The sequence below is a fragment of the Mizuhopecten yessoensis genome, unplaced genomic scaffold (assembly GCF_002113885.1).
Source record: "Mizuhopecten yessoensis strain PY_sf001 unplaced genomic scaffold, ASM211388v2 scaffold9651, whole genome shotgun sequence".
In the NCBI taxonomy this organism is placed as follows: Eukaryota; Metazoa; Mollusca; class Bivalvia; order Pectinida; family Pectinidae; genus Mizuhopecten; species Mizuhopecten yessoensis.
In genome coordinates this window covers 82,568-99,178 of record NW_018408154.1, presented here as the reverse complement: position 1 = coordinate 99,178, position 16,611 = coordinate 82,568, and the positions used below count along the sequence as shown (strand labels likewise).

At 36.5% G+C, this 16,611-nt stretch overlaps 1 protein-coding gene across 1 annotated transcript in view; it reads right to left on the bottom strand.

Moving 5' to 3' along the window:
* Positions 1–10,680, bottom strand: part of LOC110458582 (tRNA (uracil-5-)-methyltransferase homolog A-like) — a 28,300-nt gene extending 17,620 nt beyond the window's left edge. The window contains exons 1-8 of the mRNA XM_021510350.1: positions 10,633–10,680; positions 10,251–10,332; positions 8,841–9,213; positions 8,068–8,156; positions 6,492–6,631; positions 4,510–4,564; positions 2,807–2,861; positions 1,236–1,330 (exon numbers count right to left, since the gene is read on the bottom strand). Coding sequence (XP_021366025.1) covers positions 1,236–1,330; positions 2,807–2,861; positions 4,510–4,564; positions 6,492–6,631; positions 8,068–8,156; positions 8,841–9,212 — 806 coding nt within the window. The 5' untranslated portion in view covers position 9,213; positions 10,251–10,332; positions 10,633–10,680. The remainder of the gene's footprint in view (positions 1–1,235; positions 1,331–2,806; positions 2,862–4,509; positions 4,565–6,491; positions 6,632–8,067; positions 8,157–8,840; positions 9,214–10,250; positions 10,333–10,632) is intronic.
* Between the last annotated feature and the right edge of the window lie 5,931 nt (positions 10,681–16,611).

Genomic DNA, 16,611 nt, shown 5'->3' with positions numbered 1-16,611 from the left:
GGACAATGAATTTAACCCTCGACCTCAATAGCAGTACACAACACACCGCCTTGCTATCCTACATATATCTATAAAATTTCATAAAGCTATCTTCAGTAATTTAGCAGTTCTGGCCTGGACAATGAATTTAACCCTCGACCTCAATGCGACCTTGCCCTTGGGCATACAGACCCAATAGCAGTACACAACACACTGCCTTTCCATCTTAATTACAAATGTACATTGATGTTCTTAAAATTTCATTGTGGCATCTTCAGCAAGTTATTGCTGGGACCATCTTTTGAATGGACAAAGTGGCGACTTTATGAACCCCAATATGCTTTTTCAGCGAGTATAACAAATTTGAAATATAACAAGCGACCAATAGGTCTTGATGGTCATCTGACTGAAACTATGAATGATACACATACTGGAAGCCAGCCACTTCTCGAGTATAACTTGTGATCCTTGTCATCTACATTTAAGGATCATTTTATGTGTCCAGTAAGTTTTGGAGCAGACTGATTTTTAAGGGTTTTGTACTCTTTGTTCCTCTTATGGTCCCACCCCTCAGCAGTCTGGTTAGTCAACCCCTTCTTGAATCTTAAGTCTGGTCATGATCATTATCTAAGGACGATTTCATGCAATGTTTCTCTCAGACAACCAGATGGAATGTTGTTTGCAGGTTTGGCACGGATAAGTGTGGCATTGACTATAGATCGTACTGATCCTCATCATCTAAGCTTCATGAAAAAAAGGTTTGGTCTAAATCCACAATTATTTATAAAAAGATGTTTTTTTAGATTCTGCACACACTAAGTAACCCGTATCAGTGCCCTGGGGAGTCAGTCCCTCCTAAAGTTGAAAATCTGATCTTCATTATCTATAGATCATCTTATAAAATAACATTAACTCTCACAGAAAGTGTCATGTTAAGATTTTGCACTCTGTGACCCCTTATAATGCTAAACCTCAACCCTGTAGGGGATCAGCCTCTTTTTATATAATTAAGATCCTGATCATCTGAAGTGTCCTTATCTGAAATGTCAATCAAAGTTCATGATATGTTTCAGAGGAGATTCTTTGTGAAGGGTATGCATAAGTGACCCCTAATGGCCCTGCAAAGCCTCTTCTTGAATATAGAATCTGATCCCTACCACAGACTCATGTAACCATCAAGTTTCATCAAAATATGACATTTTCTGATCATAAGGAGAAGGTAAAAATACAAAACACACAATAGGTCATCTGACTACCTTTGTTTATGAAGCCAGCCTCTAAATTCAGGATTTTCTCTCTGAATACGATTTGCCAGTGTTTTCAATATTTGTACCATATCTTGCATTTTCGTCTGAAAAAGACAAAATCATGAAATAGTAAAACATGTTTCATATACCAAATACAAGTTGACATAAACAATAAGTTCTCTTCAATAACATATGTTTTTAACAATCCCCAGGGGAGGTAAGAAAAAGACAACCCTATCGGGACATAAAAATTAGCTATTCATATTAAGACATTTTTATAATGATCCCCAGGGGACATTATATAATTTTCTCTTTGGTAAAACAGGTTTACATCATTTTTGTTTTGTTTTATTACAATTACAAAAAAGTTTTTTTAACTTCTTGATTAGAAAAATAAAAGGCCCAGAGGGCCTGTATCGCTCACCTGGATATCTAAGCAGTCATAGCAAATTATTCCCATTAAATATTATACTGTACTACAAATATTTCAATCGCAAACTTTGTCAGGTCAATCTGTTGAAGCTACCAGACGAATCTTATGAACCATGCGCTTAAATTCTTTAGAACAAGTCTTTTGAAGTGTTGTTGACCTCTGTGAGGTCGAGGTTGAGGTCATTTTCAATCGCATGCTTTGATGAGCTCTATCCAAAGAAGCTACCAGCCAAACATTATGATTCTATGCCTTTCAATTATTCATTGGAAGTCATTTGATGTTTTTGACATATTTGACCCTAGTGACCTTGATAGAAGGTCAAGGTAATTTTCACTCGCAGACTTTGTCGGGCTCTTATGAATGAAGCTTTCGGCCAAATATCATGACTCTAGGCCTGTCCATTATTCAGAGGAAGTCATTTGATGCATTTGACATATTTTGACCCATATTACCTTGAAGCAGATCAAGGTCATTTTTGTTCTCAAACTTTGTTGGGCTCCACCAAAAGAAGCTACCAGCCAAATATTAACACTCTATACCTTTCAGTTCTTCAGAAGAAGTCTTTGAAGTGTTTGACCCATTTGACCCATGTGACCTTGAAAGTAGGTCAAGGTTATTTTCGTTCTCAAACTTTGTCAGGCTCTTACGAATGAATATTTCAGGCAAATATGATGACTCTAGGCCTGTCCATTATTCAGAAGAAGTCGTTTAAAGGAAAAGTTGACAGACGACGATGGACGGACGCCAGACGCCGCACCATGACATAAGCTCACTTGCCCTTCTGGCAGGTGAGCTAAAAATGCAATATCACACACATTAATAAATGTGAATCTAACAATGTGAATCCATAGATGTGAAAGGATCTTGTGTTAAGCCCTATTCATTCAGTCACCACTAATCCACATATATCATTAAACATATCCAGCCAGTATTTTTGGGGAAAGATTTCTATTTCTTTTTATTCAAAATAATTGACATGCAGTCAAACCACTTCAACAAAGAAATAATAATGCTGTGCTATTCCAAGCTAATTAAAAACAGCCCCTGTGAACAGTGACAAAAAATGACTCTTATATAGATTCTTATGTTCATGCATTAATAGTGAAAATATTCCTTTTATAAGACATATGATTAACATTTAATTTACCTTGAGCTGTTCTTCGTAGGGAACTTTCCACAATGGGGACACAGCATTCTTCAGTCTACAATCAAATAAAACAAAATGTTAGTTCTTCACTTATGAGGCCAGTACCAATCAAAAACACCCCAGACAAGAATTCCATGGGAGTGGATGTGTCGCCTGCTCAGGGCTTTTAGTAAGAAAAGTTGAAACTCGACAGAAAAACAAGAGGCCCATGGGCCTTAACGGTCACTGGAGTCCTACAGTATTATTTTTTGTTGTTAAAATATGAAGTGGAGATAATGATGTCAATCATCCCTACCAAAATTTGATCGACCCGAAACATAACAACCCTTTGTCAGGACCATGAGTTGATCATTCCTACCAAGTTTCAGTTAAATCGGCCCAGTAGAACTTGACTTTAAATTTGAAATAGTTTTTCAAAATGGCCTGCCTTGGCGACCATATTGTATTTCTGAACGACCCAAAAATTAACAACACTCTGTCAGGACCATGAGTTGACCATTCCTACCAAGTTTCAGTCAATCTGATTAAAATCATATGTTACATGGCTTCGTTAACTTCGTACTACGCCTGAACATCTGAATGTGCCGCGGTTAGGGTCAGGTTCAAGTGACCTTTAGATGAACCAATCAGAAGCGCGCTGGCAAAAGTTTGCCAGCAAAATTGGAATATCATGGTCGATAGATAAGTAGCGAGGGGTAACGAACGCCACGGAAAACGTACCCATTGGGTAATAATTTCGTAGGCAACACCGCCATACAGTCTTTCTTCTCTAATAAAGTTTCGAATACCTTTTTCTGTTCGTGTTTCAGACGATCAATCTCAAATAACTTCAGAACTTTCGCATCACTGTAACACACCAGTTTTGGTTACTACAGATCATTCTCATTAATGTCCGCCATATTTGTTACAACTCTGAGCGCCTTTTTGAAAGAGGGTCTCTGATTGGTCAAAATATAATGAGTATTTAAAAATATAAAGGTCACCTGAACGTGACCCTGACTGCGGCACACTCAGATGTATAGGCGGAGCCATGTAACAGATGATTTTAATCAGATTGAGTTTCAGTTAAATTATTTTTTCAAAATGGCGGCCATATTGGATTTCTGATCGACCCAAAAAATAACAACACTTGGTCAGGGAGTTGTCAGTAACATTCCCATGAAGTATCAATGAAATCCCTTTAACAGTATTTCAGCTTAAAGTTGAAAATGTAAAATGTTAACGGATGACGCACGACGACAGACGAAGACAGATAAAGCTCAGGTGACCTTAAAAATGCACGTAAACTTCTGAAATGCGAACTTGATCAAGCTATATTAGTATGCAATATGTGTACCAAGTTTGAGTTCAATCAACCCAAGGGAACTCAAGTGTTCGCACAGAAATCTTGTTTCGGATGACACAACCGACGCTGTCGACAAAGTAATACCTATATGTGGCCCCGTGTTGCAGACAACACAACAAAGGTAATAGAGATTTTACGACTATAGTGTTTTCCCAATGTATTGGGGTTATAAAAAGCTAATTTTTAAAATAATTCGACCACCATACAGCAAATCTCCCTCACCTGAAATATTAATTCTCCCTTACCTGATAGGGTGAGTTCTCTCATCTGATTCCTTAAGTGACATTGGCTGTTAATAGGACTTTAAATAAAATAAAACAGTAACCAAACCCTCACCCGATACATCAAGTACTCTCACCTAATCTCTGGTGGTAGGTCGTCCTCCATTTTGTCTTTCTTATTTGGGGGTTCATCTGAGCAATGGAAAAGAAATGTCAGTCTTTTATACATGTATACATAAAATGTAATGTGCTTTAAAGAAGAGTCTCAGAGGGCCTGTCTCGCTCACCGGAATATTTAAGCAGTCATAGCAAAATATTCTCATTAAATATTATATTGCTCTACAAATATTTCCCTCCCAAACTTTGTCGGCTCCATCTGTTAAAACTACCAGTCAAATATTATGATAAGATTTTATGCTTTTTGGTTCTTCTTCAGAAGTTGTTTGACATGTTTTCCCCTATGACCTTGTAAGTAGGTCAATGTCTTTTTCCTTCTAAAAATTTGTTAGCTCTATCCCAAAAAGCTACAAGCCAAATCTTATGAATCCATTCCTTTTGGTTCTTCAGAACAAATCCTTTGAAATGTTGTTGACCTCTGTGACCTTTAAAATAGGTTGAGGTAATTTTCCTTTGCAAACTTTGGTGAGCTCTATCCAAGGAAGCCACCAGCAAATATTATAATTTCATGCCTTTCGATTATTCAGAAGAAGTCGTTTTTGATGTTTTCGACATATTTGACACATGTAACCTTGAAAGTAGTTCAAGGTCATTTTCATTCTCAAACTTTGTTGGGCTTTATCCCAGGAAGCCACCAGCCAAACATGAAGATTCTATACCTTTTAGTTCTTCAGGAAAAGTTGTTTGAAGCATCTCACATATTTGACCCCTGTGACCTTGAAAGAAAGTCAAGGTCATTTTCATTATCAAACTTTGTCGGGTTCTATCCCAGGAATTGGTCAGCCAAATATAAAACCTCTGTAACTTTCAGTTCTTCAGAAGAATTCGTTCGAAGGGTGTGACACATTTGACCCATGTGACCTTGAAATTTAGTCAAGGTAATTTTCATTCTCAAACTTTGTCAGGTTCTATCTCAGGAAGCCACCAGCCAAATTTGAAATTCTATACCTTTCAGTTCTTCAGAAGAAGTTGTTTGAAGTGTTTGACACATTTGACCTATGTGACCTTGAAAGTTGGTCAAGGTCATTTTCGTTCTCAATCTTTGTCGGGCTCCTACCAACAAAGCTTTCAGTCAAATATCATGACTTTATGCCTGTTCATTCTTCAGAAGAAGTCGTTTAAAAGAAAAGTTGACGGACGACGGACGGGCGGACGGACGATGCACCATGACATAAGCTCACTAGCCCTTCGGGTATGTGAGCTAAAAATGATAAGATCATTAAATTATTATTCATTGTTATTATATCCAGATAATATTACAGTTATAGATTTTTTGTATTGATAATTCATCCCATGTTTTAGACACAGACATCAAATACTAAGTACTATACCATTGGATGAATTATATTTTATGAGTATGGAGGAAATAACATTTAACAGAAAAATAACTTTTCAGAGCCTTTCATCCTCCAAATCCAAGGTGTCCGCTCATTTGGGAATCTCAAAGGGGCAAATTGAGAAAATCACATATTTTTTCAAATACATGTAAGAATGGTTCCATCAAACAATCTTAAAAATACCCTGATAAACCCCTGTCATATAATTCGAAAAAGAGGACCGGAGGGGGCAACAATATTATAACCCCATCCTATCCCATGCCAAAACTGACAATCCTTCTGATGCATTCTTGTATTAAAATGTATAACAATATTAAAATGTAATAAAAGACAGAACTTCATTTGTTCTGTGTTACTCCGAATAGTTTCTGGGATGTGATGACATCGCAAAACATACTGTTCTTTACCCACTTAAGCTGAAAGAATATATGACATTTAAAAAGATTCATTTGCACAGGAATTGCTTCCCTATGCCTATAAATGTTTCATATCAAACCATTATAATCCAAGAGTGATGATTATACATAATTAGTGGCCGATATAATTAATTGTAAAAATTGACCAAGTCTTAACAAAAATCTACAATTCCTTCTCATTATTCCCACCTATCTTCTGTTCAGAGTCCCGTTTCCTCTTCTGGACAAGTGGATCCATTGTAGCTGGCGCCTTTTTCACCTTGAGTTTCCGTTCCTTCCAAACATGGCCAGTAATCTTCCTGGTAGCGTCTTCTCTTTCCTCTTCACTCCTGTGTTGATAATACATGCATACAGAGAGGGAAAATTACTTGAACTACATGTATCACAATTAATGTGTAATGTCAAAATTATATATATATAAAAAAAAAAAAAAAATGTGTATCATATATATATGTATACTATAAAAATTTCATATACTCAATTCAACTATGATACAAAAAGTATATATATGTATAACGATTTTTTTTTATATAATTTACATCAAAGAAACAAGTAATTGAAAGCTAAACTAATAGGCAAAGACACCCGGGGCAGCATATATACCACTCCCTTATACAAATAATGGCCAGAGCAGCATTGGTAGTCAATACATAAATTAGGAAGGGGTTTAACTCCTGAAATTGTAGTTATTGCATTTATAGTCATTCATTGTTATGGTAATGACTAATTGGACCATAAATAAGCCTAGTTCAGTTTAGCTTACAACTGTTGGACATTGAGACCAGGCAGTGTCTGTACAAATTTGGAGCAACATAAATTTGTGAGATAGCACCAGAAACAAAGGGTCTAAAATTGTGATACACACGCTCAGATGATGAGAGTTGACAGGTATATTGTTAGCTCAAAGTTAGATTATGGAAATTTCTATTTTTAGTAACATTGACTTAAACCTTTCACAAACCACACTCAAATGAGATGCGTTCTTCGTCTCCTGTAGGTAAACTCACAATGAACTTTGTTCTGAGGTGAGTATCTGGCAATAATCAATTTTCAGAAAGAGTGACCTTGACATTTGCTAAACCATGCCTAAAATCAAAAGAGTTCTTCCTCTAAATTTAGGCTTCTCACACTAAGTCTGAGCTTTGTGTGATCGTTAGTTCTTCAGGTTGTACTGGTACAAGAAAATTCTAATTTTAGTAACAGTAACCTTGACCTTTGACAGTTCACACTTAAAAATTCATAGGGTTCATTCTTCTTTCCGAGAGCAAGTCATGTACCAAGTCTGACATTTGTTCTGAATTGAGGATCTGGACAATACATTTTTACCTTAAATAAAAGCGACCTTGATCTCTGAAAAATCTTTCCCAAAATCAAAAGGGTTTTTCTTCTTCCCTAAGACAAACCACACACCAAGTTAAAGCATTGTGTGATCATTTATTCTGAAGTTAGTATCAGTACAATCAGGTAAATTCTTAAAGGAACTGAATACAATATTGTTATCAAACTATTGACACTGTAAGCAACCCTCTCAGTCCAATGGTTGTCTTTCATATTCTGACTTTTCAATTGCAACTGATCAATTCACATATAACTAACCACTTACAATGGAGATTGTACAGTAACACTAACTATACTGATGAACATTGTTGTGCCCAGCCACATATGGAAACTTAACATCCAGTGGCATAGCCAAATTTACAGCATTAGTTAAAAAAAATGTTGGATGTTAATGACAAGTTTGAACTCTAAAACAAACGGTACATACCTAAATGTTGCAAATGCAAAACCTTTCCTTTCGATGGCCTTGATTTTGACTGGTTTCACATCCAAAGATGCCAGCCGTTTCTTCAGTTGCTGCAAAATTACACATACACTAGTTATAACCAAAGTAAAAAAAAAAAGAATTAGATAATATGCAAATCACACAAATATTGAAACATGATTGTTTATAAAGAGGTTTGTATGCATAATATTGTATACAGATTCATATAGCACAACCAGTGGACTATTTATGTTAGCTGTTTTGACTGTCACCTTCACCAGGCAAATAACCAGTGAAGCATATGTACAATAAAGTGTACGATATGTACAAGTTCGCAAAATAATGGCTGTCGATTTGGCATTTAGTTGTTATAAATGTATGAAAGGACAATCAAATTTCCAAACAATTCAGCTACTCTTTGTTTTATCCCTGGTGATATATGTGCGAGATTCTATGAACCCTCACCTCAAAGAAATTGAAAGAGATAGCCCCAGATAAAGCAAAGCCATCTTGATACACCACAGTTGGCAGGCCAGTGAAGTTATCCCAAATGTAAACGGACAAGTGGTTAAGCAATTAAACCCTTTCACCACTGTAGACCACCATGGACTCATCCATATCAATGCACGGTTTAAAGCTCTATTTGAAATCTTTAACCGTCTTTCTAAACATTAATTTTGTTGTTATCTATTTTTATTTTGTAAGCACTTCTTAAAGGCAGAAAACATTTCTACTGATAAAATTTACTCTCCAACCAAAATTTGAATTTTGTTTACCTTAAATCCAAACCTTGGTAAGTTAAGAATTTCTATTTTAAATATTTCTGAAGTGAATAAGACAGTTTTAGTAGTAGATGATGGATCCTGGTCTGTGGATTCTTCTTCATCTTCCTCGTCCTTCTCATCTCCAACATCTTCACTCCTTCCAGCTTCATCCTTATTTCCTACATCTTCACTCATTCCAACCTCATCCCTGTTGACTGATGTGCCACAGTTGTCACTGTCTGCTCCTACTGACTCACGGACATGTTCCCCAATCTCTCCCTGTTTGCCTGCTGTGGAACTAACTTGCTGATCTTCTGTTATATTCCCCGTCCTATCAGGCCCAACTGTGGGCTCAAATGCTGTGGCCGTTGAGTCACATTCCATTCTGAATTGTATACATTATATCAACAATAATAGGTTAAATATGGCAGGAATAACTTAATGACTCATTTGATATCCAATTATAACTCGGGTGAAAACAAAACACAGCTGAAGGAACTTCATCAACTCATCTTGTGAATTGGATTGACACTGACACACAATGAAAACTATCTTATGAATAAACAAGAGGTCTAAGGGGCCTGTATTTGTAAACAATTCTAATTAAAAGAAATATTGCAACAAGTCTCCAGGGGTGAGATAAAACCCCAGGGAATAGTGTGGTAGTATGATATCGTTCATCTCTTCATAAAGTTCATGCTGAGACAGCAATTACATATATATGTAGCAATAGGGTGGTGATCTGAACCATTTGTGACTTATGACCAAAGAACAAGTCCACAACAGCAAATAATGTCTCTTTGTGTCCAGCAGTTGTATATATGATTAAAGCACAGGGATCTACTTTCATATTCTGCCAAAGAACTTATAGAAATAAGTGCAAATGTCACCACATAAAGCTGTCCTTGGAGGTGGTATTACATTGTTCTTGATATTAAATATTGAACCAAATAATTAAGTTGTTTAGTGGCAGTTCGTGAATAGTAAGCCAGGAAAAAAATGGAAAGTTATCCAAATGAATACAGTAAACCAAGTAAGTTCTTATCTGTCAAAATTTGATAGATGCATGGAATTAGACAAGATGCTATCTAACTTTATGATATATCATACTATTCGTTTCCTAAATAAATGTATTTTTGGTCTGGCCGTTGCATTTTTCTATTACATATGAAGGGTTCTGCTCAACCAAGAGTACATGTAGTAATGACCAAGGGACTGCGACAAGACACCTTTCAAAAGTATATCAGTTTCTAGTATAGTTTTTACATGTTCAGTACTAGACATTATATAAACTTTATTTAATTTTCAACAATTATGAAACAAGTTGTTTTATGTTAATGTGCGCAGGGGGTGGGTCTTATGTGGGGAAAATCAGAGGTAACCCGGAGAAAACCTGCACGTGGTCGGGCAGGTGACCCATGCCTTTTCACGTCCAATCGGGGAATCAAACCCGGCCGCCTTGGTGAAAAGGCAAATGCGCTAGCCACTGCACCAGCCGACCACCCTAGACAAAAAGGGAGTAAGATATTCCACATTTTGTCAACTTGAACCCGGAAATTATTAACTCTTCAAAAATCGGTGTTAATATTTGCCTGTGATCAATGTTACCATTTCATTTATGTAGCCTTTAATTACGTATCGACGATATGCTAACTGTAAATCGATTCGGCAGTGTAGGACTTGTTGATTTCAGTTTCAGACAAATCAAGGTGTTATCATTTTGAGTAAGAATGTGTTTGAAACAGTGTTAGGTATATGTGAATTGTCCAATTAGCAAGTGTTACGGCGTATTAACGTGTCTTACCTATTTCTCTGGTCCGTGTTATCAATGGAAAATGAAAGCACACGCTACTTCCGGTTTGAGATGAAAGTAATAAACAAACCGGGACGTTCGGTACGTTCCGGATTAGAGACACATATAATCAGTGGATGTTCTAGTACAGAAGTGTTACGTTCCACTTCCACGTGATGACCGCAAAACGAATGACTTTTGTTCGGGAAACTTGTATCTCCGGAACGACATACTAACCAGCAGAATACGCTGGCTATGCAATATTGCGGAGGTGATTATAAAATCCCGCCAAGCATTCCGATGCATCGGGGAAAATAAAAAAAAAAGAGTTTTCGGCAATTTTCATATTTCCCCTTTTTCATTGTGTGAATATATTTGGAACTGTAACAACGATAAAAATGAAAAGAAGCATTGCTTATTAAACGCAACAAATGTTATAGAAACCTTTTATTATGATGGATTTATTATTATTCTCAGTCTTAATACAAAATATTCTTTGTTATTAAGCTGCATTGTGATCTTAATTATATGTTTTATTCTAAATTGTGATATCTTGTCATAACATGCCTATTTTACCTAAATAAATATTATTGTTTTCGTTTTTATCGAAATTGTAAGGATAAACGTGATTATCTATAAAAACAGGAGAAATGTTCTATTTACTTCGTATTTCAATTATCTTCATTCACAATAATATGCACGCCTGGACGACAGTTGTCCCCCTGCAAAAACACCTATGTTATAAAATCTCGTAATGCACCCCCTGTTCAGAACACCTCTACTTCTGTATTGGATATGGGAAGCGCCCGAATCGTTCCGAGTAAAATCCGGATTTGCGACAAACCAGGGAGAGGAAATACTTAATTCTCTAGAAAAGGAGAGTGAATGTCATAACGGACTCGGATAGTGAATTAATCATGGCGTTTCATCTGCAATGCATACTATAGTAGTAGTCGGACTAATAATTACTGACAGCAGCGATTTGAAACGATATTTATTCAGAATTGACTGGATATCATCTTGTAATAATCTGTTTCAGTTGACATTGTTGATTAAATTATCTAATTGTTTTTCCTGTTGACTTGATTTTTTGTTACTTGAACATATGATAAAAAGTGTATAATATGACCATTTTGATATCATATCCCTTATCAGCCCTCGGTCCTGATATCAGCCCTCGGGGCCTTGATGAAGAGACCCTGCATGACGCGATGGTGACGTTTTCAGAATAAAAGCCTGAGTGAGTTGTCTTTCCTAAAGCGGGTAAAGGCTAAATGAATCTTATATGGATATGGTCCGTGGATAGGGAAGTCTCAGCCTGAGAGCTAGGCCGTTCACCTTTTTCGGACTTCACCCGTGTTGGTCCCTTTCCTCCCAAACCCGAAATAATCAAGCAGACCGATGTCAATACTATACACATGTTCATATCCTTATATTCCATGACAGGCGCGTATGCATACAATTATGTTAGTTTCATTCATTAAAGGAGCACTGTCCCACTTGCACTGCCATTTTCCTATATACAGTAACCTCCCTTTAACTTCCGTTTGTATGATAATAGCAGGAAAATTGAGATTAGCATGCATGAATATTCATGAGTAGCGGCAAGGTGCACGAGCTTTGTGTGAAGGTACACGTGATGAATGGGAGTACAGGTGTGATAGAGGGTCATTCTAGCCAGAGACCCCCATGGCAGAACATCGGTTTTTTAAAAACAATAACAATTATATATATTTAAGGACATAGTTGTAAAAGGTAGTCGAGGTAGAAACAACAAAAGTTTACTATGTCCCCCAAACTTGGGGATTTCTTCTTCTTCTTAACTTTTGTTATATTTGACGCATCAAAATAAAATTTTGAGGGAAATATCGGTATAGGACGTGCTTTAAAGTCGAATAAAAAAATTGACATCGTCAACAAAATGGCCGCCATGAATTTTGAGAAATTTTTGGGAATTTAAAATTTCTAAAGGTGTTCGCTAAGCATAGCCAATGTCACCTATCCTATTTTACATGTTTTATAGATATTTTCCAATGCATTCCAAATTTGGCATGTAGGTGTATGATGGAACCGTGAATTCGACCATGACATCCGTTTTCTAATTAGACAAAATTACTTCCCCATATATATATATATGACAAAGACAGCAGTTATATGATTTTTGGCCGTTTTATTGATAATACAACAACATATATGTATACAAAAAGCCCTTTCACCCCGGATCAAACTTTAATTAGTCCATTTGCAAGTCCATTACTCACTGTCATAAATTTGACTGGGGTGAAAGGGCTACACAGAAATTCAGGCAACAATCACTTCCGGCACTATGAGCATATAACATTTACTTCCGGCACTAGCAAGCAACATTCACTTCCGGCACTAAAAAGCAACATTCACTTCCGGAACAATTAAGCAAGCAGCATTCAATTTATCAAACAGTAGTTAAATATTATATATACACAATTGGTCAAATTCACATTATAGCGAATTAGTAGCAAATAATATCAGTATAGTTTACCAAATCTTGACAAATAATAATGATACAAATATACTGTACATACACAAGCACATCTAGCAACAAATACAAGTGACATGCGATGAATTAGCATAATTTAACATAAATTTAACCGCTGTGAGAACTCTTATTATTGGGTGGGTTGGGTGGGTTTTTCAAGACAAATAAAAAACGATCCTGTCATCTCGGGATCTTAAAAGAGATTGAAGAAAATTTTAAGGGACGCTAACTCAAAACCACCTGATAAGACTGACCAATGGGAGCCATATGCAGATGAGAGAGGTGACCCCCACGGACTGGTCAAGCTCGGGCCAGTGAACAGAAATTCCCGAGTCTGTGAACAGATTTCACTCTAGTGTTACACCACCCTATAATTTGTCAACAAAACACAAATTATAACATATATATACAGAGTTGTAATTAACCATTTTGGAACAAAATATACAAATGGCTGCCACATACTGGTTACTGATTGGTCGAAACTCTGTTATTGTTCGATTTCGTTCATTATACGTCCCTGGTATTAGCTAGGGGACTGCGAATTCAATCGCATATTGCCATATCAACCACACGGTGTCTTCTGATTGGTCGAAATTAAGATCGTGTTCGATTTTGATGAAATTCAATATATAGGGGTATTAAAGGACTGCAAATTCAATCGCAAGCTGCGACTCAGAAATTAGGTCCCTAGGGTTATGACCAGACCCCAGGATTAATTCTAATATCATGACTGCATTTGTCTCCTTTTGCCCAGCATTTATATTTATAGTTTTGGGGTGGGGATCTCAACCGTTTCAAAGTTATGTAAGGGTTACGTCTGCAAGGGTGGGGCAGACAAAGGAACCAAACAGAGGCCTCTATATTGGTCGCAATTTAGAAATTGTTCGATTTCACTCAAATTTAGTACATTTTCTGATCCATCTTTGCGACTATGGGGTAGATAATGATTGATTTTGATTAAGAAATGGTATATTGGGGTATTAGTGGACTGCGAATTCAACCGCATAGGTTTCGTTGCCATAGCAACCTCATAGCAACCACACGGAGGCTTGTGATTGGTCGAAATTTAGATATTGTTTGATGTTTTATGAAAATTGGTATATAGGGGTATTAGGGGACTGCAAATTCAACTGCATAGATTTCGTTGCCATACCAACAACATAGAGGCTGTTCAGATTGGTCGAAATTCAGATATTGTTCGATTTCATTCAAAAGTATGAAGGTGTTTTATGCCATTGTGATCCTTTTCTGATGTATCTTTGCGACTATGAGGGCAGTTTGGGGAACTTCTGTAATGGTCCCCCATTACAATTTGTACTGTTTTTTTTTATGTCTTTGCGACATAGAGATTATAGGTATTGACCTGTGGATCAAAAAGGGGTAAAACGTCAGAAGGTTTTTCAGAGTTTTTGTCTTATTAAGTTTCATCTCTGGTTTTAAACCCTGGATGTTGTATAAGCACATGCTGTATATATGTGCTTATACTTATTAGGTTGATATGAGAGAGAGTTGATATATATTTGTCAATATATACATTACATTTACATGCATCAAAATCCTGTTGCAAAATAAAAGTGGGATCATCAAGTTTGTCGGGCAGGCTACTTCCAAAAAGTATTTTGGTGTTCGAGTTATATATTGTTCGGAAAAAAGGGTTTTCTTCATTAAGTATATCACAGATCTCCACTGTCCAGTTAGCCCAATAGTTACCTGTAATTAACATCTATTGTACCACAACTGACACTGAGGTGTAACCTGTCCAACCTGTAAATCATACGTGTACATAGCAAAAATATCCAAATGTTTGGTAAGTGAGAAAAACATTTAGTTATTGTTGCTTTCATAATTATTAAACAGTATATAAATATGACATTCGCCTCGGGTGACAATGGTTTTCTCGGGTTGACAATATTCACTGTCATATGAATGTCATATCTATTTTGTTAGATTTTGTTTCAAAAGTCTTTGTAGCTCAGAAACGGCAGCAAACATCGATAATGACATCATGTTTGTTGATAGTCTGCTGTTTACAATCGCTATCGCACCGGCGCTTGATAAAATTGGCTGTTGCCGTCAAACGTTCTTGTGACCATCACGGTGGGGAAACGAAGCGGTGAACGCATATTTTTCGCGCATGTGATATTTTTCACTCTCTCATGGCAATATCACCCACGGGTACACCTGTTAGTCGCGCGCTCACCTAACCTGTTTAGTTTAAATCAATTTTATTGCAACAAAAGACAAATGGATTGGACAAAAGTTATTGCAACTTACTTACGTCCTTTCCGTAACAGAAAATATATATACAAAATTAAAGTGTCACGTAATAACCTAATACAAATTTATATATGTATATATATATATATAAGATGTTAAAGATGGGTTACAGCAAAAGAGGTAATGATAGGATTAGGGACACCAACGTATAGTTTTTAAATATGTATTGGAGAGTTTACTTGAGATCGCGTGTGTGATTTTCCCAATTGAGTCGGCGTAAGTAGTATACCTAATCTATAAACTCATATCCTTCTGCTTTTCTAAAGTTCAATCACATTCCGTGCCGCATTTGCCTTTCTCCTGTGTCACTCCAAGTCCTTCTGTGCATTCCTGCCTTACATACTTAGCCGACTAGATTAGGAAAACCGGACACGCACTCTTTGTCATATGGAAACGGTTATGATATTGATGGACGCTAAGATTGAAGTTAGTACACAGAGATCGTTGGTGTTGGAAAAAGGGAGAGACAGATGGGAATAGTCGAAGTAGGTATCCTGGTTATTCAATATGACTGTTGGGTATTACATGTTAAACTGTTTGGAGCTAAAAATGAACAGTTGTACAGACCTACACATTTGAATGTTACGATTGTAGTCAAGGTTTGCATCTCCTAAGAGAAGGTGTTCAACAGTGATTTCGTTATACCAGTCGAGGGATTGAAGCATTATATTACGGGATTGATCAACATTTTTACTGTTTAGTAAGAAATGGGAAGAGTCTTCCGAGTCATTTCCGCAGTCGCCAGTAGAGTTGTCTCGAAGGTGAGCTTTAAAAAGGTCGTAATTTAAAGAGCTACTGCGGTTTCGTAATTGGCAATGTATAATATATACTTTTCTGGACCCATATTCAAGAAAACATTTAATATAAGAAGGGGTAGTGACTTGAGGCTGAATAAGAGTTTTAAATTGTTTAATGGATGCTGATGACTTTGTTTCTATTGGTAGATATTGTTCCAGTAGTCTGAAGTACTTGGTATGAAGGATGATTTTGTGATTTGCAGTCTATAGTATGGGTTCTGAAAGTTATTCCTGTTTCTAAGATTATAGTTAGAGAAGTTTGACACAATAGGTGGTAGAAGAGATTTTAGAAATGAGGGAGCATTATCATGATAAATATTATAAAACATGGATAATTTTCTAATCCTGCGTCTATCTATCAATGATTTCCATCCGAGCTCTCTGTAAATAAATTCTTTTTTT